This window comes from Pithys albifrons, chromosome 1 (assembly GCF_047495875.1).
Source record: "Pithys albifrons albifrons isolate INPA30051 chromosome 1, PitAlb_v1, whole genome shotgun sequence".
NCBI classification, from domain to species: Eukaryota; Metazoa; Chordata; class Aves; order Passeriformes; family Thamnophilidae; genus Pithys; species Pithys albifrons.
The window spans coordinates 104,004,403-104,028,479 of NC_092458.1; the positions used below are offsets into that span (position 1 = coordinate 104,004,403).

Sequence of the window (24,077 nt, forward strand, 5' to 3'; positions counted from 1 at the left end):
TCTCATAGCTGATGTATGGTCAAGGTCCAGTCAAACCTTCCAGAGAATGGAGGCTATTCCTTTCAGAGACAGAAAAATCCTCGCAGGCAGTATCATGCTGCTCATGGGTTGAAGGGATATGAGAGGCAAGTAGAACACCTGCAGCATGAGAATTTACTCCTTGGCAGCAAGATGTGACAAGAACAAAAGCGTACTCCACCTATCCAGATGGAATCATACAGCATTTATTTCTACACCAAAAAAAATCATTGAATTGCATGACTTTGAGCAAAATTAAATAAAAAGACTTGCCCTGAAAGAAAATTGTGAGCATCAGGGAAACTTATTTCTGTTTTGCTGTACTCAGTAATTTTCAGTTTCTGGATGAAAAACTTTATCTCAGCTTCTATTCAAACAAAATTCTGTCTGTATAGTTCAAAACTTCTTTTTGTCAATGTAATGCACCATAACATGTATATGCACAATGGCAAAACCAAATATATACACACCTACCGGAAGAAATTATAAGAACTATTTTTATTTTTTATTTCGGGAACAATGAAGACCTTTTTTGGCATGATGAGTATCATGGCATACTGGTGATGAGAGAAAATTCCATGTATTATTGTTCCTCTTTCATCTACTGCTGTATCATTTTAAGTATGGTGACACACATTCACCAAGAAACAATAAATGAGATGCATAAGGGACTAAAACTTTTCCAGCAATTTGAATAAAAAATTACTCTGACAGTTCCTACAGTATTGGAAGTCAAAACCAACCAATATTGCAAAGTGAGAAAAAACAGATCTAAGTGGTTCTTATTATCCCCATATTTTATTTTTTTTCCACTATCATGTCATGTTATTCACTTATAATGAAGAAGAAAAAAAACTATAATAAAACACAACTTGCAGCCATGTTTAATATACTTACTGGCTCAAAGTAACACCACTGACTGGATAAAAGCCTTTGGAAGATGACACCTGCATAAATCTTCAGCCACTAATTTCTGAAAATATATCTAACACTTGTAGAAAGTATCCCTTTTTAATATCTTCAGTTTCATTTTCTTTTAAGAAGGTTTATTGTAAACATGTAGATGTGTTTTTAGGTTGCAATAGTAATGACTCATAACGGCAGCAGATTTGGACACTTTTGTACCAGCCACAGGCCACAAACAGGGATTCTGCTCTGCACAGAAAGAATAAAAGGGCCCATAAAAATGGGCTCTGGGAACTGATGGAATTTGACTGTTCCTTGTGGCACTTTAAGAGTGCTTGTTATGGATGCAGAGGTTAGTCCATGCTATCCTAATGGATAAAGAGGTAAGGCAAACTGTTGCCTTGAGAATCCCCTAGGAAGCTTAACACTGTAGAGAAGCTGCATGAAATTTTCTAAAATAACACCAATCGGTACTTAAAATGTGATAAAGACTTCACTCAGAGGCAAGCACACCAATGCTAGAATTGCACCTGACTGCAAGTACTGCCAACTAACATCCCTAGTGCGATGTTGGAACATGTAAGATACAGCATTTCAGACTGTGCCACTCTTTCCTCAAGCATGATTCTAAAATCCCTGCTTTACACCTAAGTAAAATGTTAAATACATATAGAGAAATGCTCACCACAGAAAACAACTCAAAAAAGTAGGAAGGGGAATTGTATATACATAGATATAATATGCAGTAGTAAATAAATGTATACATGTACATGAATATATTTATACATACAGTTTTTTAAAGCAAAGTGTTTTAGAAAGTTAGTTTGCTGAGTATTTCTAAAGTCAATGCTAGTTTCAAGTCATAAACCCTTCAGAAAACCAGGAAACTTTCATTAAAAGGATTGCAAATCCTGAGGAACCAATCACAAATTTGAGTGACTCAGTGAGTGGAGACTGTGCCACAGGCCTAGGAACAGACATCACAAAACCAAGTAGGTCTCTAAGTGGAGGCTGCTGAGGCCAACCATGTGAAAATTTAGAGGAATGTCTGTCTCATTTAAACACCTGGCTGATGCCAGGCAGCAATATGTAGCCTCAAGCTACTTCCCAGACCTAAGACTATTAAAGAATGATCATTATATTGCATTATCATGGAATTTGACTGCCAGTCAGGAGCTGGTACCTGCACATTCCCCTAGCAAGCAAAAGCTGTGGATTCAACATCCACAGGAGTTGCATATTCACATAAGTAGAGTTTTGGCTTCCAGTTCCTACCCTCAGGGATTACAAATTCCGCCTTGTATCCAATGGCCCTTGGAACCATAAACAAGCTCCTTCTGCAGCAATCAGAACCAAAGTTTTAATTCAACTCCCATTTTAGTGACAACTCCCATTTCCTTACTAAGGACAATGTATCCTTGCCTCCACCTCTCTCCAGTTCACTTACGCATTACATTGTCTTGCATACATCTTGACTAGAATACTATGGTAGGTATACCATCAAGATAGTATGTTAGGTTAGCCATCAAGATACTTAGAGGATCCCAAAATTTCCTTGGGATAAGTCATATCCATGAGCTTGAATACATAGGGTCTACAGATTTTTTTAAAAATTTAATTACATTTAGGACAAGACAAACACTTAGCTGAAATTCCACAGATCTAGGCAAATACCTTTAAGAGTCTTAGAGACCTTTTGAATAATTACATTAATAATCAGAATGGGAGTCTCAGTTACCACCAGCTGCTAAGTAAGCACAGGAGAAGTGATACAGATTTCACTAAAAAGTCTACTCAGCTTCCTTCTTGTTGCCTATGTTCTTCTTCAAACCTAGATGTAGATGCCTAGCTAAACATCTAAAGGCTCAAAGCAGACAGAGCCTCATTGTGATTAACTGATATCAGAAAGAATATTTCTACTCAAAGTTAAGAATTTTATACACCATATCTATGGAGTTTCAATAGATTACATTTGTATATTTGAAACAAGGTTATGTATATATATTATATTATATCACAATAATAATATGCCATTTCAAAACAAAATAATTATGCTGACTCATGAATATGAACACTAATATTCCACTGATTCTAAGTGTCTTTTGACATGCTTTTAAAAATTGCCTACAGAATGTTCTTATGATGGGAATTTCACACCCTTTTCAAGCTTTGCAGAAAACAGTTGTCAAGGAAACTAATTAGTTCCACAATCATAATTGCAGTAATGATTCATATAAAGAAGACCTGAAGTTAAATACTGTAGCAGACTTCTTACATCTACTTAGAGGTTATGGGAGAGCAGTGAAAGGAAAAAGCCCCTAAGTACCTATAAAACTGTGTTTAGACAAAAATGTTCTATCTTTCTTCTGAAAATAAGTTAACTAAGATGATTTTTACTTGAATGGCTAGAGACCATCTATGTGACCATTTACAGAGGCATACCATCATACCATGTTTCTTTGTTACAGCAGCCATGGAACTAATATGGAATAGTTTATGTAATTGTAACAGATTGAAGTTAGATTGCATTGCAAAAAAAAAATAGGATTTTTGTTTCAAATGTACAGAATTGAAAAGTGTCTTATCCCTTCCATTCTCCTAAATAAGTTTTTACCTATTTTGACTTATTTACTTTTATACTTAATGTTCTACTTGACAAATATTTTTATTTCCTCTGGACAATAAGCTTTCCCAAAGTTCTTTTTCACTTGTCTTTATCAATCATGTGAAATTTTATTTCTGAATGATGGCAATCACAAGGCACTGTCTGTTTAAAAACAAGTACACAGGACCTATTGAGACCCTGAATTTCCATCAAGGTGCAAATCAACCCTACTGCAACTCAACTGCATGAACCAAATATCTTTCCTAGAATTGGATTTGAACGTATGAATGAATTACAGATGCCTTTTCTTTTCTGTAAATGCAAGTAACAATGCCTCCAATATCAAAATATTCCTATGGAATACTTAAAAATGTTGCAGAGATCTTCAGATAACTTTCACGGAAATATATTCAACGAAAAGTTGCCACAGACAGAAAAAAATTAGCCAGTTATTTCAAACTTTTCTGGTGACTGAGTCCATGACCCACTCAAACTCATTGCTACTACACTAACACAGATGTTCAGATTGAAACACAGGTATTGATATTGTTTATATTCCAATATATTAGCCAATAAATTTATTTGGTATTTTTTATCTGATTCCAATACTCTACTAGTTTGATATACAGTAGACAGAGAATACTACATTTGAGGATTTAGCACCAGTTTTTCAATTAGAAATGATGACAGTGACCTAATTAGGAATCTTTTCCTCCTGATATTTTCTTTATAAAAATTAAAATTACCCATAGTACTTCAGAAATTACCATCTTTTACATTTACTCTGAACTAAACAATTTTGCATTGTTGATCCAAATATGACTTTATATTGGGAAGCATTAAAACTTTTGCACTCAGTCTTAACTACAATGCAGTTTTTCTTAAAAATAATTCCAAACCTTCCTATTTAGACACTTAAAAATATGATCAACATTTCTATAGATTTTAAGGCTTGTAAATATGGTCACCATATTAGGGTGAATCATTCAGGCAGTATCTAAACAAGACTGAAGTCTTAACCTAATCAGACACAATAATAAATACCTTTATACATGTGCAGCTTGAAGCACACGTAGAGATGGAACTGAAATCAAGAATTCTAGTAAACAAGCTGCTTACAACAGATGGTAGGCAGTAGAAGGCATCTTAAAAATGTATAGCATGTGTATCTTATATTCTATGTTTTTTGTTAACTGCCATCATCTGAGTTGAAGATTCAATCTCTCCTCTACAGTTACAAATTTTCCGATTACTAGGAGAAAAGTGGGAGTCATGGTCCCATTTAAGGTTTTGAATTGAGTCCATGATAGTAATGGAGTCTGGAGTCTTGGGCTTTTTCAGTTAAAGATTTCAGTTACCTTATGTTCAACCAAAAAAAATAGTGTATTATGAGTGGGACGTAATTCATATAGAGAAAACACAATGAAATTAACTTACCTGTAATAATGTTGGGTTTTGGTGGCATGCTGAATTCATACAATGTTGGTTCAGAATAACCCAGTCTGTTGGCAGCTGTAATTTGTACTTCATAACCCATGGTCCACTGAAGATGCTCTAAGATGATGTGGTCTCTACTACCCTGCACTTTTTTCTCTAGCCACTGGTCTTCCTTATCTTTCTGTAAAGATCAAAATAATTGTTTAAATTCTCAGACAACTCCTGTATTATTTGTCTAAATTCTGTATCTACACAATACACAAAAATATGGAATTTCCTTTACAGCAGTTATGAACATTGAAATAATGTTGGAGTTCTGAGTACTCAGGGTTTTTGTAATTTTGACCACTCCTTATCAATTTTACACAATATGGATTTAGAGAATTTTGTCACCAACCCTTTTAACCTTTTGGCTTCAACTCATTCTTTGATCAAATACTGTTTTTTATCTGCTAGAGCAGAAGGATAATTATTTTAAAATGCTGCTAAGAATAGCTTATGTAAAAGGTTTGTTTCATACAGACATTTCAATTACACTTTGGTCAATGTTCATTCAACGAATCTTGCTGTTAAACCCAAACTTGAATTGTTCATGACATCAAACTGTGCTTATGTAGCTCATTAGTTATGTAATGAAAATTGTAGCAATATGTGGTGGTATAGGAACATTTTGCATACTAGGTTGTATGCAACCATATAAACACTAGTGAGAAAGTATGTAAATCATTGAGATGATGTTCTGGAGAAACAAAGAATTCTCATAATTTCAGTAATTAAGAATCTATAGAAGGGGAAATAATGAGGACTTCAGTTCCAAACAATTCTGGCACTTCATAAAGTTGGAGTGCTTGCCCTTGCAATTTTTCATTTGAATGCATAATGTATTTCATTACTCTTTATACAAATAAACATTACAAAATAACTGAAAAACTGACAAAACAATATATACTATCAAACATAAAAGTTGTCTTGTTCAAAGGAGCACCAATAACAGTAAAAATACTTGCAGTCCTATTTTTACTAGACAATGAGTTACAATAACGGCAAAAAGAAAATGTCTAAGAGACAAATCCTGGCTAACCAGCCCATAAAGCAACACAGACCTAACCACTGGATTTGAACTTTATGGAGAAAAATAAAGTCAAACAAACATATAATACATAGAAGTATACCTTTTTCCCTGCACACTATTATGCTTCTCAGCAGGTTATATTTCAGCTCTTTGCTGAAGCATCTTGCTCTTCACTGACACAGGTCTCAGAGAAAATAACATCTAATTAGAGAGTTCAGTGACCAATCATGCTCCTTTTTTTTTTTTGTCCCCACTCTTCAGCAAACAGAGGACAGACCAATGTCCTGTATGTGCACTGCTGCAATAATATATCTATTTTCAGATCTGAGTGTGATGATTTTTCCATACTGACTTCATTTCTTCATAACCTTTCTTGCTTCTTCTGCACTAGTATTGGTATTGTCACATAATAATAATTAAAATCACACAAAATGTCTTCTCAGGAATATTTGCAGCCAGGTGAAAGCTCCTACTTGGTGCAGCCACAGACCAATGAAAAACATCAGGATGGTACTCCCATTACAAATCATGAAAAATTCCTAAACACATTAAAGTAAAAATACTTTGCTCATCATACAGTGAAACTTGTATTTTCTGTAACGGATATTTTCTCATATTCTAGTAGGTAATTTGTTTTGCAGTCATCTAACCTGCCACTGAATGAATCCACTTACATTGCCACTATACCAATCTCCTTTCATAAAGCATATTTTTACATCACACTGCTGAAATAGAAGGCTCTAATATGGATTGCAATATGCATATGCAAATACTCCTCAGTAATATTAGGAACACCAATGTTACCCAGCACCATATTTTTATGGCTCTTTCAATTGATGAGGTGTGGGAGAAGTTAATAAAAATACGGATAGATTCCAAAAAATATCAACATTAACTTGGTATTATGCACATATACCATGTGAATGTACTGGGGAATTCCAAAGGAGTTCAAAATCACATAAGAAAAAATATACAAAAGACAGCACTGCAAACAGATACATGACTAAATTTTGCATACAAATTGTAAATTATGTCATGAGTAGGATAACCTTAAGAGTTGGAAGGAAAGTTGTAGATTTCTGTATGAGGCTGCACTTTTGCAGACAGAATAAGTGAAAAGCAAATGCTCCAAAATTTGGCCAGGTGAAAAATAATGAAAGAGCTTAAATGTAATAGGATACCTGCATGGTATTCCAGAGAAGTGACACCCTAGGTTTAGCTGAACCTGAAGCCAACTGGGTGAATTGAGATAAATGAAACAAAGTCCCTGCCCTGAGTGCAAAGACACTTTACAAAGTGTCACATTTTACAAAGAGTGACAAACACAAGTTAGGAGGGAGAGGAATGAAGTGTGTGTAAAGCAAGATGTGTTTTTCTAAAGACAAGCAGATGAAGTCTTCCAGAATACAGTCTACTTTTGGCATTTTTAAGAAGAAAAGAAAAACCAACCCATCAAATAAAAACAACCAAGAAAAAGAACTGCAGTGCCCTTCTTTATAGCTGTTATTTCAGCTATAATGCATTTTCAAGTACTTTTTGCTAAGCAGAACTCAGTAATGTGTCCGAATTTATTTCACTATTAGTGTAAAAATGGAAAAAAGAGGGACAAGAATCAAATCAGGAGTCTGCCAGGTAAATCTGCCCACAAATCTCTCTGTGTATGTTAAGACCCATGAAAGCTTAAGGAGCAGAAAACAGAACAACAAATGATCACTTTGTACCTTGTTAGGTTGTTCTATTATTGATACTTCTTAAAATGTATAGAAAGCTCTACATATGCACAGTGTTCTACAACAAATGAAAGAAACATCTAAATGACTATAATCTAATTTTGGGGGTGAGTTAATAGAAACGTCTTAAATAATCATTTACTATCAGCAGTTGTATCATTATTATCCACTAAAAAATGCACATTTTCAGTCTTCAATCAGATCTGCAACCCCAGAAATTAAATTGCTCCCTTATTTGCATTTACTTTTGCTTCATATAAAGCAGAAATACTTTACAGAAGGCCACTGACAACCTAGTCAACATACTGTCAGCTTTTGGGGATCCAGCTGCCCTCTTCCATTAGTCTTAAGCCTTAGATTAACAACTACCTCTTCCCAATGTTAGTCCTTGGTTGAAACAAATCTGCCACAATGCTACAGACTACTACACTGAAAACAAAACAAAACAAAAAATCAACCACAAATCCCTCATATTATTATTTCTTAATTGTGTATATATTAGCTTTATAATATGAGCATCAGGCAAATTTATTTAAGAAGTGTCTAAGAGCTAGATTTTTAAGACAGCTGTAACCTAAACATTAAATATGCTGACAAAACCAAATAAACAACAAACAACAAAAAGTAAACAAAACAGTGTAAAACTCCAGTCTACCATGACTTTTCTGCTTCTCAAAACAGAGGGTAGAGCTGATAACAATGTTGTTAAAGCCAGTCCAGTGTTAAGGCACCAGTTTTACTAGTCTGGAAAATAACATCCTTCTCTTTAATGGTCATTCTATAATATATCCAAGATCACATTCTCTGGGAACTCATACAAAGTGAGAAAAAGTGATTAACCCCCTTCAAGTCTTCCCTTATTCTCAGTGCTTTCTAAATTGTTGAGCTGAAAGCTCAGCTCTAGCATACATATTATGGTGGTCCCTGTGATAAAAAAGGACAGAAGATTCCACACTGTCTTGAAAGATGGCAATAAAAAATATAAATAAATCCTCACAAAAGACGATCTGATAGTTTAAATCAGTGACTTCACAAGAATTGACTACATTTGGTTGGTGCTTTCTAAGTCTGAGTGAAATACAGGACAAAGCACAAAACAGCTGATAATGTATATGGTACTAAAACACACAGAAAGTCCAGGGATCAGGCAGGTAAAGTGAAATCTAGAGATGCAAAAACAGTTAACTATTTTTTGGTTGGTAACTCAGAGTCTGAGTAAATGAGAAATCATGTCTTTTTAAATGTTCAAGAAACTGTCATAAAGGAACAAAATGAACACAGAATAAAGGAATAAAATCAACATAGTCAAAACAAGATCAAAGCACATAACCTATCAATCAAATCCTTGTTTGTCAAAATTCAGTGCATTAATAGTAAATCTATCACACATCAAGATGGTGAACAACTTCCAAGTCTGCAAAAACTAATCACTCCTTTAATGTTTTTTTCCAAACATCATTATGGACATAAAAGGTAAATTAAGTACTGTTATTGATTTTCAGGTTAGGGATTTATTAAATTTTTCTTGCTTCTACCACAATGTTTATAACCATAAAAGAGAGTTATTTATGTATGTATGTATGTATGTTGTATGTATGTATGTATGTATTTATATTTCTAATTCTAAATATTTCCTAAAACTTTTCCTGCCAGGGAAAAACAAAAACAACCCCTTCTGTCGTATGATACTTGGTAAATAACACAGCAGGTAATAGCCATTTACACATTCAGGACACATCTCCATAATGTACATGGATAAAGCTTCACATGCACTGTGAAACACCTGCACTTCATCATGTGTGCCTCAACCAATTTTAGAAGTACCTTGAGCAGGAACAACCAAAGACTGGCTTGAGTTAGCCCCCATTAAAATTACAGTCACTATGACAGATGTGGTTTGGTGTCATCTCCTACATCAGACAGGATGATTCCCTAGGGAATTCCTATCACTGATCTTCTGGCTGGCTACTGGGGAACAATTTTCCCTTGTTTTTCTCTCTTCTCTCCTATTCTTTCCTAAGACAACTTTGAAGCCAATGTGTGCCATCAGTTTCAGACACCATCAGTGAAGTTTTGTCAGACTGTCTTGACTTAATGCAACAGCATGAAAAAAAGTTGAGGCTGCTACTCATAAAAATTGTATTCTCTGGAATACAGAGGAAAATGTCAAGCTGCTTCTTATCTGATTTTAGTCATTAATTTCCACCCTTAATATGAAGAAACTGATGGTAGGAAAGCAATATTTGATAGAATGAAATACGTGATTTCCAGACAAATAGAACTTACCAATTGCCCTAAACCAGGGCAAGGTTGTCTTTACCTCAGTTTTAAAAGAAATAAAAATCTGGCTAAATGTGAGGGAACTGATTTTTATAAGACATGAGAAAAAAAAGCCACTGATGTACAGGTTGTTATGTAATATGCTCTTTAAACATGCAAGCAAATACATTGGTCCAGGTGCTAGAACTGAGGATGGCAAAAGTTACAGAAGAGTTAATTAAATCAGACCAATGGGGAAGGTAGAAAGGAAGCAGTCAACAGATAATTATGATCTTTAAATAGCATTCATTCATTCTGATTAAAACACCAAAAAAACCTATTCTGCTTCTTTTGTTGTAGGAAGGCCTTTAATTTAGTCAAATTGCTTTTTCAATTCGAAGCTTAAGGAGACACAGACTTGAGGTTCAAGTAAATGCTATCTTCTTCAGTAACCTATTAAGTTTCCACTTAGTGTTTAAACTGTTGCATTTACTTTACAACAACATACATGAAAAGTCATCTTTTATACTATAATATTGTAGCTTATTCAAACTCAGATTTCCAAAAATTTTCAGGATAGATCCAAAAGCATTTAGCTTATTTAGGTCATGAAAACAGATTAAATTCCATATGCTACAAGCATCTATTGCATCCACTTTGTTTTCTTCCAAATGATAAATACTGAGAGGCATTATAATCAACTAAGAAGTTCAATCCCACAAAACTGCATTGTATCTTTAATTGAACATTTACTACCCTTGTCTTCTTTGCAATTGCTTTTTTTTTTTTTAATGCCAACTGTATTCACCAGACTGAAAGTCATTTAAAGAGGTCAATTAAGATTTAGGGATCAGTGATACCAGAATAACTCCTAGTCATTGTTTCATGCTACTCTTAAAAGTGCTACCAAGCGTTTTTGAATAGATTTGGAGCTACCAATCTTTTTTGGTTTACTCAGTTTAGGAGAATCATTTTACACACCAGGTTCAGCAATTGCATAATCCCAGGACTATGATCAAAAAGTTATATTATAGAAAACATCAGGCAATGTGACAAAAATTGTTACAACTCAAGGAATTGTCTTTTGGGGGACACTATAAGAGGTTCTGCAGTGAATTTCCCAAAGATTTCTTCTTTCTGTTGAATACAATCCCCACTACACTCCATTTAACATGTCTACAAATCTGATGTCACATTCCCAGTCTTTCAGACTCTCAAAAAGTACGTGTAAATCTGCTGTAACACTCTGATAAAACGTGGGTCTACTTAATTTTGTCAGATAAGTCTACTAGAATCTTTCCAAAAGAACACAAAGAAGGTGTTGTTTTGGTTTGGTTTTTTTTTTGTTGTTGGTTTTTGTTTTTTTTTAAATGCACACTTTGAAATTTAATTTATCACTTTTGCCAGCTCTGTAGCTTCTTATTCAGTCCAATCATTTCTAAACATAGCACATCAGAATTGATAGATATTTGAGCTACTTTAATGATAGAAAAAAGCAAACACCACTTTTTTTTTTTTTTAATAGATTATACATTACAGAAAAGCCTGTTTTCTAAACTTGTCAGATTTGTTCCTAATTTACCATATGACAAAACAGAGAATATAGTTTTCTTGCTGGAAGGAAATTTCAGTTACATCTTTAGGAAGGGATTTTCTTTTATTTTTCTATTTTATAATCTAGTATTAGCAACATAGCAACAAAAGAAAACATACTGTATCTTATTGACTTTTCCTAGTATACAAAATTTTTTAAAAATTGTTAAATTTCAAATCATGCCAACAGTCTTCTGAGCATTAAAAACAGATATTAATAAGCATAACTTACTTATTTTGAATAACTGAAATACTTACACTTCTGTATTTAACAATATATTCCAGTATGGGGGCACCTCCATCATCCTGTTTAGTTATGCTAAGTTTAAAACTCTTGCCACTTTCTGGTTGTCCATGAATTGAAGGGGGGCTTGGCTCCCCTAAACAAGGAAAAACCCAGCACATAATAATAATTCAGCAGTGAGATAAATCTTAAATTACAGATTGCCCATAGCAATTATAATGCAAATCTTAAAGTCAATATGATCCCCCCAGGAAATGCAGAACAACCTTAATATGAGTGTTCAATTTTTTTATAAAATATATTCCAATATAGATTCCTCATACAAGGAAACAATATTATGTGAATTACAAAAAAAAAATTATTTCTTTGAGACCTTCCAACTTTTGACACTTTGAACTGTTATTTCCTTCTGAAATCCCTTAGCCATCAATTCAGCAAGGCTGGTAGTCTGCTACTTAACTGAATTTTAAGAGCAACACTCTTTTACAGGTAAAAATCCTTAATTTTAAGTATGAGCTTTATTTTCATGTGCTAAATTGTAATTTAAAGTAAATTCACTCTCCAATAAATGTGCCAATGCAAATTAGATATTTTTAGAGTAGTCAATATCAAGAATAAATGTAAAGATTTCCAAAACCAAACCCAATTTTCTTTGTAATGGAAAAAGTACTCTTAAACATACAATCAAAAGCCAGTTTAAGCCACTTTACTAGTCAAAATTCACAGACTAATTATCATTTCTATCTGAAATGTTTGTTACAAATTTTTCAAACAGGTCCTAAAAGAAGATGTCATACTTAAGTGTCCAATCTTCAAAATATCTGTAAATTGTCATTCACTCAGAGAGATATAGTTCCTTCAGAAATAATTCTACTGTTTGTGTTTATCCCTTATCAATGTAAGGATAAACTGACCTAGATCTCAAAATAAAGTTTGCCTAGCTTTTTATCAGATGATAGATAGATAGATAGATAGATAGATAGATAGATAGATAGATAGATAGATAGATAGACAGATAGGTGGATAGGTAGACAGACAGACAGGCAGACAGACAGATAGATCTATATGTCTTTCTGCCATTCCTCCATCAGTTATACTGTTTCATAGAAGTAATAGCAAATTATTTTATCTCTCCTTTCATATATTCAGAATATGCATATGCTTCAATGAAAATTGAAAGCTCCCATTTTACTGGTTTAGGACAGAAGAAATGTATCAATGAGAACATAATATAGTATAATAACATGGAAATATTTTGTTTTCTTTGTAGCTGCATGACTTCTATTGTTCATTTCCTTAGGGCCAGTATTAACTATACTGAGTGATGCTCTGCTCAGGAAGCAGTTTGGCTGCAATAGATTCATGAGGGACTGGTCTGGCAATAGTTGCTGATGTATTTCTGTTTGACTACTATAGATTGTCATCTGCTAGATCCTTTATTTTTCTTTTCCCTTTGTATTTAATTTATTTATTTTTGTTTCTATAGAAAGGTAATTTGAGAAAAAAATATTTTTCATTAGCCTTTAATATTTAAATCTGCATCTCTTGCCTATAGCTACTACAAACATAAAATTGGCTTCATAGAATTTATCATTTGCATGTAATCATAATTACAACAATTTATTCTCACCATTTTTCTCTTAGCTTAAGATTTCTGTTTGAGGCTTAATAATTGCAAAACAAGGGCAGCATAACTTGATGCAGAAATGTCTCCGGAAATGGCCAATTGATTTTTCACAGATGTTGATAATATAAGTGTAAATGAGAAAAAGCCCTTCATCTAATATCTTTCACGGTTTTTTCGCTTGTAGATATAACATACACTTTTCTGAGTCTCAAAAATATAAGATAATGGGGTAAGTTCTCCAATTTAAATTTATTCATACATCTTAGAAAGGAGGAATAAGATGAAAGAAGCATAATTTCTTGGAAACAATGACTGATGTAATACAATGGGGAGTAGAGTATAAATATAAAACATTTCCTACAGTGAATCATAATTCAAATTATTAACTGATTGAGAGATAATATATTTTAATAAATATTTTCATTTAATAGCACAAGTTTTACTCACGGACAGGTAGGGTCTGAAAGATCTCGATTTTGCTGTACTCTCCTTGCCCTTTTCCATTTACAGCAGCCACTTTGATTTCATATGTCGTATTTGGTTCCAAATTGCTGAGAACAACCATTGCTAAAGGAAAAAGAAAGAAAAAGAAGGAATAAAATTTGATGAACTTAAAAAAAAATAGGCAACTTCATAATTTCTTTCCTTCCCTTGCAACTTAACAAGTCCCATTTTATAATATTATAGTGGTTTCAAATGTAGCTTTTTTGCTGAACACTAATAGTTACTTTTTTCATCTTCATAAAATCATTGTTGTGACTGAGCAAATTATGCTTCTGAAGGAATGTAAGGTCAGTGTTTCAGAGGCCACTGGCAACAGTTAACAACATTGATGGGGATCAGTAGTTTATGTTGACTGTGAGCACAGGGTTTTCGTGGCCAAGTTTTAGTAGCTCTGGGGGCTACAGGGGTGGACCATGAGAAGCTTCCCTCATGTCCAGCAAAGCCAATTCCATCTGGCTCCAGGATGAATCCACCACTGGCCAAGGCTGAGCCCATCGGAGAACGCAGTAACATCTTTATAACAACATATTTAAGAAGGAAAAATGTTACAGCATAGATGAGGAGTGAGAATAAGTGAAACAGCCCTGCAGACACCAAGGTCAGTACAGAAGGAGGGGCAGGAGGTGCTCCAGGTGCCAGAGCTGAGATTCCCCTGAAGCCCGTGATGCAGCCCATGGTGAGGTAGCTGTGCCCCTGCAGCCCATTTTGGTCCCCAGGGATGCAGAGATCCACCTGCAGCCTCGGGTAGGACCCCACACTGGAGCAGGTGGATGCCAAAGTCATAATCTCATGGGAAGCCTGTACTGGAGGAAACTTCTGGCAGGGACCCGGAGACACGTGGAGAGAGCAGCCTGGGTCTGAGGAACTGCACCCCACAGAAAGGGACCCATATTGGAGCAGTTTGTGAAGAACTACAGCCCTTGGGAAGGACTCAGACTGAAGTTCATGGAGGACTGTCTCCCATGGGAGAGGCCCCTTGCTGGAGCAGGGGAAAGACTCTAGTTCCTCTCCCTGATGAGTGACAGAAACAACCTGTGATGAACTGACTGTAACCCTCGTTACTGTCTCCCTGTGCTGCTGGGGGAAGGAGGTAAAGTACAGGAAGGAGGGAGAGATGGAGGGAAGATGTTTTAAGGTTTGTTCTGCTTCTTATTATCCTGCTCTGATTTTGATTGGTGATAAATTCAATTGTTTTCCCAAGTCAAGTCTGTTTTACCCATGACAGTTATAAATGAGTGATCACTTGCCATCCTTATCTCAATTCATGAGCCCTTCGTTACATTTTCTCCCCTGTCCAGTTGCAGATGGAAGTGATAGAGTTGCTTTTGTGGGCACCTGGCATCCAGCCAGGGTCCACCCACTACAGAGAGGAATATGAATCTGGCAAAAAGATAAGGGAATTTTCCTTCCTCCTAGCTGGCAACAGGCACCTAATGCATGTAACAGCCACCTTCGTACGGTTCATAACTTGCTGTTCTTCATTCATAGAGAGCAGCATCAACTATCCTTGGTCTACACTCCAAACGGCAGTTATATGCACAGCAGTGGTGAATTTCTGGTGCTCTGGTCTGTCAGTGCAACAATGTATTCAAACCTAAGATGAGAGATTCCTGTGCTGATCAAAGGAAGAGTTCTGAATTATCTACTAGGGATCTGAAAGTAAACTAGTCGTGCTTGTATATATTTCAGAGAAGGTGTATGAAAATGCAACTTATTAAAAAAAATCAAACAAACAACAACAACAAAAAAAGGTGATTTGGGAAGCCAGTGGGTTTGAACTTGGAACGGGCTTTAAGAAATCAAGATTGAAGCCCTGACAGCAACCATTCACACAACCTGCCTCTATGATTCCACCTGGAGATGCCATGAGAAGCAGAAAATGGGAAAAGCCTCACAAAAAAGGACTAAGAATATTGTCCAGCAACAAATCTAGAAACAAAATCCAGGAAAAAAAATTGAATTCCACGATTCTTTATGGGCATAAATAATATATAATATTTATAAGTATTATGGCACTGCATTCTAGGAACATTACCCCGCCTTTACAAGAAAGATTCCTTTTATTATCTCTACAGCAATTGCCTGTTTTCTGTTTGCCAGCTCTGTGATGAGCTCTCCATATGTCAGTTCATACTGGGGAATGGATGTAAATTAGATGGACTTGACTAGGAGCACAGCAGCATTTGTCCTGCCCAGTAAAGCTGGGGCTGTAATATTTTACAAGTCGATATAGAAATCTAATGTCTTAAGAAAGAGCCAGCAATATCTTTCTCAGTCTCTAAGGGAGCCTCTTTTTTTTTTTTTTGCATTATAGAGTATTTTTATAGTTGCTTCAGGCCTGCTTTTCAAGTTAAATAGTCAATGAAAGGATAATTATTTCTGTCCATATTCTTTGCTATTCTTTGGAGTCCAAATTTATTAGAATTTCTATTTCTTTAGTTTCTGCAGAAGCCAGACAGATTTTCCATTACATGTGGTGCTAAAGGGATTTAATGACTTTGGAAAAACAGTCACTTTTACACTTCACACTCTATTATGGGCACTTTGCATGAATTTGCCACTGAAACATGATAACTGTTGTCTTGTAAACAAAGCAGTAGAATTGTATGCCTTCCAGCACATTTTAACTTTATCATTTCATGAGATTTAAAAATATCAAACTCTAAAGTATAACCATGTCATGAAAAAATAAAGTACCATCATGAGAATAAAAATAGAATTTGGAGAAGAAAAGGATTATGATATGTAACATTCAGTTCTATTAAGATGAAATTTAAAACCTAAACCAAGCAGTAGCAGTATTTGACTTGCCTTTCAGCCATGACTACTTTCCAAGGCTGAATAATTTCACTGAAAATAAACCTTAGGGCATACTAAAAATTAGTGTTACTGTAAATGTATTTAAATTTTAAACAACATAAAAGCATGACTATGAGTCAACACTTAATAAAACACAAATGTGTTAACTATGTGAAACCTAAGGATCCGAATCTATAAACATTTGAGGAACTCCTGGGGCCTATATAAATGAACAAAATTACTTACATATGCAGTATTTAAAGCATCAGTGTATGCTTTAGAATCCCCTGCACAGCACTATGTGTCTAGATACAATGACTTTTATAATTATATTTATGGAATTAACCCAACTGTTGGCGAACATGCAGGTTTTCAGGCAGGAGAGCCAAGGGCAGCTTCCCAGATAGAAGCCTCAGAGATAACAGTGGAATCTGCAAGATGACTTTGGGCTCATGGCAAAGTGAGAGAAGAAACCTGCTAATTTCCACAGAAAGATACATGTGAAGAGTTCTATTAATAAAGTTAAAAATAAAATAGGTAAGAACTGTGTGGATCCACCAATTTTATTAAATATATCTTAGTTAATATTTGGCTGTAGCTGTTAGATAGCTTGAAGAGTGTGTATAAATTTTAAAAATGTGTGCAATGGAGTGTTAAAGCAGTTCTCTGTGTAACCCTTCTTGTACTTTGTAAAATCCCTGCAGAGAGAAGGATAAAGGTGCCTTAATGTAAACATTGCATGCCTTTCTCTGCCATTTCTCAATTCCATTGTAGCCCTATGAAGATGAAGACTTGAAATAAAATCTCCAATTTAATCTGATGCAGCCAATTTGCTTTATTTAACAACTAGAGGTTGCTAGTCTTTGAAAGGGCCACTCAGAACTATGTCTGTGTGAACTAGGATGTCATGACACTCAACTGTATCTGATAGCACAATATTTCCTTAAAAACTCAACCAACTTGTCATCAGTGATGGTAGATGTGGATATACTACATATATAGGAAGAAAAATACAACTCTGTCCTCCTGGAAAAAAAGAAAAAGAAAAAGAAAAAACCATTCTGGATCAGAATACTTTATATATGCCAGTTCTAAGAGAGTATTTAGAATAATTAAGAAAGATATAAAACTGTCCCACAGTATGTAACAAAAGGGCAGGGCTGAAAAGTAATCTAAGAGTAGTGAAATTTTCACTGCTTGCTCAGATTTTCACATTTTTTTTGAATAATGTGAGAATGGAAGAAAATACTTAAAAAATTAGTTAGGCTTTGTTTTTTTTAAGGTATGTATCTGTTCAGTATATAAATGTGAAAAGATGGTCCACTGCATACTGTATGTTATGGCATTAGTACATTCATTGATGTGTTTCAAGTTTCAAATATACTGAAAGTTAATTTTTTTTGTTTCAGAATATGATTTGAAATTTTTCAAGGTTTTTTCTATCTGTCTTCTTTTGCTTTGATACTGTCTTCCTAGTTACAGTATCTGTGCGCTTCAGTCAAAGAATTCAATTTTGTAGACTGATTTTGCTGGGATTATTCATATAGTGACTGGTTGAATTAAGGAATAGATTTGGAAGGAATACTTCAAAGAGGGAAAACTAGAACATTCTCTTGTGAACTCTGCAATTTAACTAAATTAACTAATTTAATTAATTAATAGATTAACATGATGCATAACAGCTCACACCTTACTGTTATCTACTTATAAGAAGACGGATAGGGAGACTGCAAGTCACAAGGTACTCTTGGAGGAGATCATGACACCGTAAGTTACCAGTTATTTTGGTTTTGGTTTAATATACTAAATTAAGAGTTTCAAACTAAGTTATAAATACATTTTTAATTACATACGCCAAGAACTTTGGTTTGGGTTTTTTTTTGAAATGTTGCGGATCAGAATTTAAAAAAAACCCACAGCACTGAAAAGTAATTAAGACTTAATGTATAGAAAAACTCAGCTCAACCTACTCTAAGACAATAATCCTAAAGTTTAAGCAACATTAAAAAAAAGGACTTATGATCTTTGTCATTTGCAAGCAAATCTAAAACATTAAAACCACAAATGTAGTACAGAAAAAAACCCAAGAATATATTAGATAGACAAAAATGCAGAATTCCATACTATTTAAAATCCAGTGTGCAAGAATTTCAGCTACAACAGTTCATTTTTATTGTTGCAGAATTTTAACTGCTGTCAAGAGGAACCACAGGAAAACAACATCTGACACCAGATTTGCCATGAAATAAATCGTACCATAAATCCAAGTCAGTAAATTCAAAACAAAATTCCCCAGTTGCTTTTCTGGTCCAGAGCAGGTTGTTTATGTTACTTTATAGCAGTAGAACGAGAGGGGGAAATGTCTGGCATACTAAATTGTCTTTTCACCAAAGTAATCTTCCTCAGAAACTTTCTAAGGACTGTAATATATTACATAAACCATCACTAAAGCAAAGAAGGTTAGAGCAACTAAAGGTACAGTTACACTAGATTAATCCCAAAGTAAACCTTACATGAGGTTAATTAACAGAAATATCCCATCACTGCATTATTCTCATTGGAGAGGTATCTGTTGCATGGCATACTGTTTGTCCAGTTCCAAATTCAGTCTCTTGAGGATGTCAGACCTAACTACAGTAGGAAATAAATTTATTTTGAAACAAACTAGCTCAGACATATTATTGCTGGAATATCATCTTTGCTCAGATATATATTTGAAATCATGACAGAAGTCTTAAATTTCTGTCAAAAAAGCATTACAAATTTTAGGATTTTTTTTCCTACTTCTTTCCCTTTAGTCTCAATGTGTATTACTACAGAGACTGCAGGCTGAATATAGTGCATATTAATAACTGGAGTGTTTTGATTTAACAACATTTTGCTGCACCTATTACTCATTATTTTACTACCCTCAAGATAAATTTTAGTCCCCTGGAAATACTCAAATTTCTTTCAGAGGTAAAAAAATGAATAGCATTTTTATTAAGCTTAAACAAGCTTCTCTTTGTGATGATGATTCATATTCTTTCAAGGACAGGAGAAAAAAGGCATGGGAAGAGAGCAGTGAGGAACCTATGGCAGCAGGACATGTGAGAAGAGCAGTGAGGAACTTAAGCATTAAAGTTCTGTACAAATGTCTGAGACTCTTGGAGATGATACAGAACATGAGGAACTTCTACCAAAATTTCAACACTGTTTTGTTTATTCTATGTCTTTGCACAGTAGGAGGAACAGTATAAAATCTCTTTTTTTTAGCTGAGCCTCATAGTCAACTCACAGAAATATTGACAAAATGAAGTTAGAAATTGCCACGGGGGAAAAAATATTGGGAGAAAAAAAGGATTTTGCTATAAAATAGACAAAATGTTAATTCATATGCAGAAACAGCCAAACTGTTTCAGTTCCATCTGTCTGCCTTGCCCAAATAACAATTAATTTCATAAATACTGATTGAAGCATCTGGCTGTAAATGTCAGAATTCAACTAACACAAATAAATGAACTCTAATAATGAAAATATTTCAAGTTGCACATTACATGAAAAAAACTCAAAATGATAGCAAATCCAACTGCCAGTGAAATCATTGGCATAAATTCCATTAGTACATATGGAGGCAATATCAAGCCTTAAATCATTCTCTGAAATGTACACACAGGAAAAAAATGTAACCATTTTAAAAATCAGCTATAATGGCTCTGTCAGGAATTTCCATAATTCTTTGCACTATAATGTATAGTTAATGCATTATTTTGGTATAAAAGATGCAGTGGTTTAATTAACTGTGAATACAAACAATCACCTATGAATAAACATATACAGTGTGATAGATCAGGTGTAATTAATAAACTCTAATGTTCACTAGCATGAATAATTTCCTTACAAAATATTTCTCTGTACGGGACATTACAAATGCATTTTGAAAAAAATGGCTGTATTATTTTTACTAATATTAATATATAACACACTAAAATACAATTACCATGTTAAGGTCCTTTTCTCCATATATTTAATTTTTAATTTTATTGGGTTGGGTACTGAGATATCACTATACAAACTGAACCAAGAGTAGCATCTCCACCCTGGAGTCATTCAGGAGATTTTGTTTGATACCTCTTTGTATTGAAATAAATCCAAAAAGGATAGATAAGTAATCCATGGGGCAATTATAGTTATAAAACACAGTGCTATAAATTCATGACAATAAAGAAAGCAGGAGCATAAACCAAAACTCCCGAGAAAGAGAAAACTTGTGGGTTGAGAATATAGTTTATAATAAAAGGAATCATCCTGAATCCATAAGATGGGTTTTGTCATTTAATGAACGTTGGGTATAACAATGAATAGATTTTATCGAGAATTTCATTTTCTAGTTTATTTATTTAAAACATATCCTTAGTTCAATCAATCTTTAATCAAAGTAACAGCAGAGCACACAGTTTAGGAAAAAATTCCTAGAAGAAAAACTCTGGGAACAAAAGCAATTTAAGATGGATCATTGTAACAATAAACTGTTTCCATAACCTTATTCACTACAGAAACACACTTGCATGAATTGCATATAAAATAAATCATTTATGCAAAGTAGTGTTAAGAAAAATGAAAAAAATAATTAAAGTATGTAGCATTTTTAGGCTATAGGCTTACAAAATATTCATACTCCCCGTGATAAAGGAGACCACATTACCTTGATATCGTCTTCACAATTTTCTGTTATATTAGTTTGACAAAAAAATAGAATATTTCATGAAGAAATACCGCCACTTGTAACGATTAGTATCTTATCCTATCAACAATCCTGTGCAACTAGGCTCTAGCTTTGAGAGATTTTGTTTCTCATCACCATTAAAACAGAATTTAGATTTCAAACACATATTCTGTCCTAAAATTAGATGAAATAATTTTATTTTCTGTCCTATAACTCTATGGAATGCTTTGTATTTCTCCATTGCTTTCACTGTATGGCAAAATCCTTTTGGATTATTATAAAAACATTTCTTGCTAATTAGAAATAGTTCCTTCATGTATCTGTAGTTCACTTTTTGATTAACTGAGGTTTCTTAGCTGCTATTTTCTGTAGTTCCCTGAAGTGGAAGATGACTTGGATAATAGTATACCCTAACCCAAAAGACAGGAGCATAACAGCCAGTTCTTCTGGTTTACAGTATTATGTATGCAAAGTAGCATGGGGTAGGTTAGAAGAGGACGTTCTCATTAAAATTGTATTGTTTTTAATTAAATGGGTTTTAGTGCATTCTTAGCAAATTTTCCATAATTAAAAAGTGCAAAAATTTTTAGGAGAACATGTGAGGCTTTCCTATTAATTTCAGCTTGCTATGTTTCTCTCCCATAGAGAAACCTTACCACTGTATTAAATAAGAATTTACAAATATACAATGGAATTTATAAGAGCATGGAATGGATATACTGACTGGTATATACTGATGGTATTTCTGTGGCCTTTTTTTGTTTGTTTGTTTGTTTCTCTTTTCTACCTTTCCCCACAGCTCAAGACAGTCATGCCTCCCAAGAAAATGAAAGCTGTTGCTCCTGTTACCAGAAGAGGGGTGTCAATACAGACAGAACCCTCTAAAAAGGATGCAGCCACTCAGGCCTCTGACTGCATAGACTGTCTGAGCCTGGATCTGCTACCAGAGGACAGTGTGAGAAGCGCCTGCATACGATGTGAGCAGGTGAACGATTTGCTGGGTCTGGTGGCAGAGCTAAAGGAAGAGGTGTGTAGGCTCAGAAACATAAGGGAGAGTGAAAGGGAAATTGACTGGTGGAGTCACACCCTTTCCACTCCTAAGGAAGCCCAGCAGGAGGTGGTGAAGCCCAGCCCCTCCTGCCATCAGGCAGACAGAACAGACCACAGGGATGGGGACGAATGGAAACAGGTGCCTGGTTGTAAAGGCAAAAACACCCCCTCTCGACCCCTTTCACCTGCTAGGGTGCCCTTAAAAAACAGGTATATGGCTCTGGACTCGGATAGTCTGTTGGAGGACAGTCAGGAGGAGGATCTGTCTACAAGGTTTTCTGGTTACCCCCAGTCTACTGGACGGGTTACAACTACAGCTAAGAGGAAAAAGAGAAGGGTTGTTGTAATTGGTGACTCCCTTCTGAGGGGAACTGAGGGCCCTATGTGTCAGCCAGACCCATCCCACAGGGAAGTTTGCTGCCTTCCCGGGACCAGGGTGAGGGATATTAGCAAAAGACTTCCTAAGCTTATCCAACCCTCAGACTATTACCCGCTGTTAGTTATCCAGGTTGGAAGTGATGACATTAATAAAAGGAGTACCAAGGTAATTAAAAAAGATTTCAAGGCACTGACCTGATCACTTCATGGGACAGGAGCACAGGTAGTAATTGCCTCAGTTCCTGTGCTAGCCAGGATGAATGAGGAGATAAATGAGGAGAGGTTTAGGAAAGCCCAGCTTACCAATAGGTGGCTTAGGGGATGGTGCTATCGTCAAAATTTTGGGTTTTTTGATCATGGGGCAAACTCCGTGTTGCCCAGTCTTGTCAAAGCAGATGGGCTTCATTTATCTAGGAAGGGCAAAGGAACTGTAGCCCATAAGTTGGCAGGGTTGGTTAGGAGGGCTTTAAACTAGGTTTGAAGGGGGAAGGGATGGCAACTGGGCTCTCCAGAGATAAGCCTAAGGGCATAGAGCCCGAGTTGAGAAGGAAATCAATGGCCCAGCTGAAGTGCATGTACACCAATGCACGCAGTATGGGAAGCAAACAAGAGGAGCTGGAAGCCATAGTGCAGCAGGAAAACTATGACATAGTTGCTATCACAGAAACGTGGTGGGATGACTCACATGACTGGAGTGCTGCTATGGGGGCCTACAAGCTCTTCAGAAAGGACAGGCAGGGAAGAAGAGGTGGAGGGGTGGCTTTATATGTTAGAGTGTCTCTTCACTCTGTTGAAGTTGAGGTCAGCAGTGACAAGGTTGAGTGCCTGTGGGCCAGAATCACGGGGAAGGCCAACAAGGCTGACACCCTTATGGGTTACAGACCGCCCAACCAGGATGATGAAGGAGATGAATTGTTCTACAAGCAGCTGGCGGATGTCTCAAAATCTCCAGCCCTTGTTCTTGTGGGTGACTTTAACCTGCCAGACATCTGCTGGGAGCTACATACTGCAGAGAAGAGGCAGTCAAGGAGGTTCCTGGAGTGTATAGAGGACAATTTCCTTCATCAACTGGTAAATGAGCCTACCAGGGGTAAGGCCCCGCTAGACCTACTGTTTACAAACAGAGAGGGGCTGGTAGATGATGTAGTGG

The 24,077-nt window shown here is 35.3% G+C and overlaps 1 protein-coding gene across 2 annotated transcripts in view; it reads right to left on the minus strand.

Annotated features, from left to right (window-relative positions):
* Positions 1-24,077, minus strand: part of NCAM2 (neural cell adhesion molecule 2) — a 286,120-nt gene that overhangs the window by 35,946 nt on the left and 226,097 nt on the right. For both annotated transcript variants that reach the window (XM_071563032.1, XM_071563041.1), the window contains exons 13-15: positions 13,939-14,058; positions 11,879-12,000; positions 4,967-5,147 (exon numbers count right to left, since the gene is read on the minus strand). In XM_071563032.1, the coding sequence (XP_071419133.1) occupies positions 4,967-5,147; positions 11,879-12,000; positions 13,939-14,058 (423 nt within the window). The remainder of the gene's footprint in view (positions 1-4,966; positions 5,148-11,878; positions 12,001-13,938; positions 14,059-24,077) is intronic.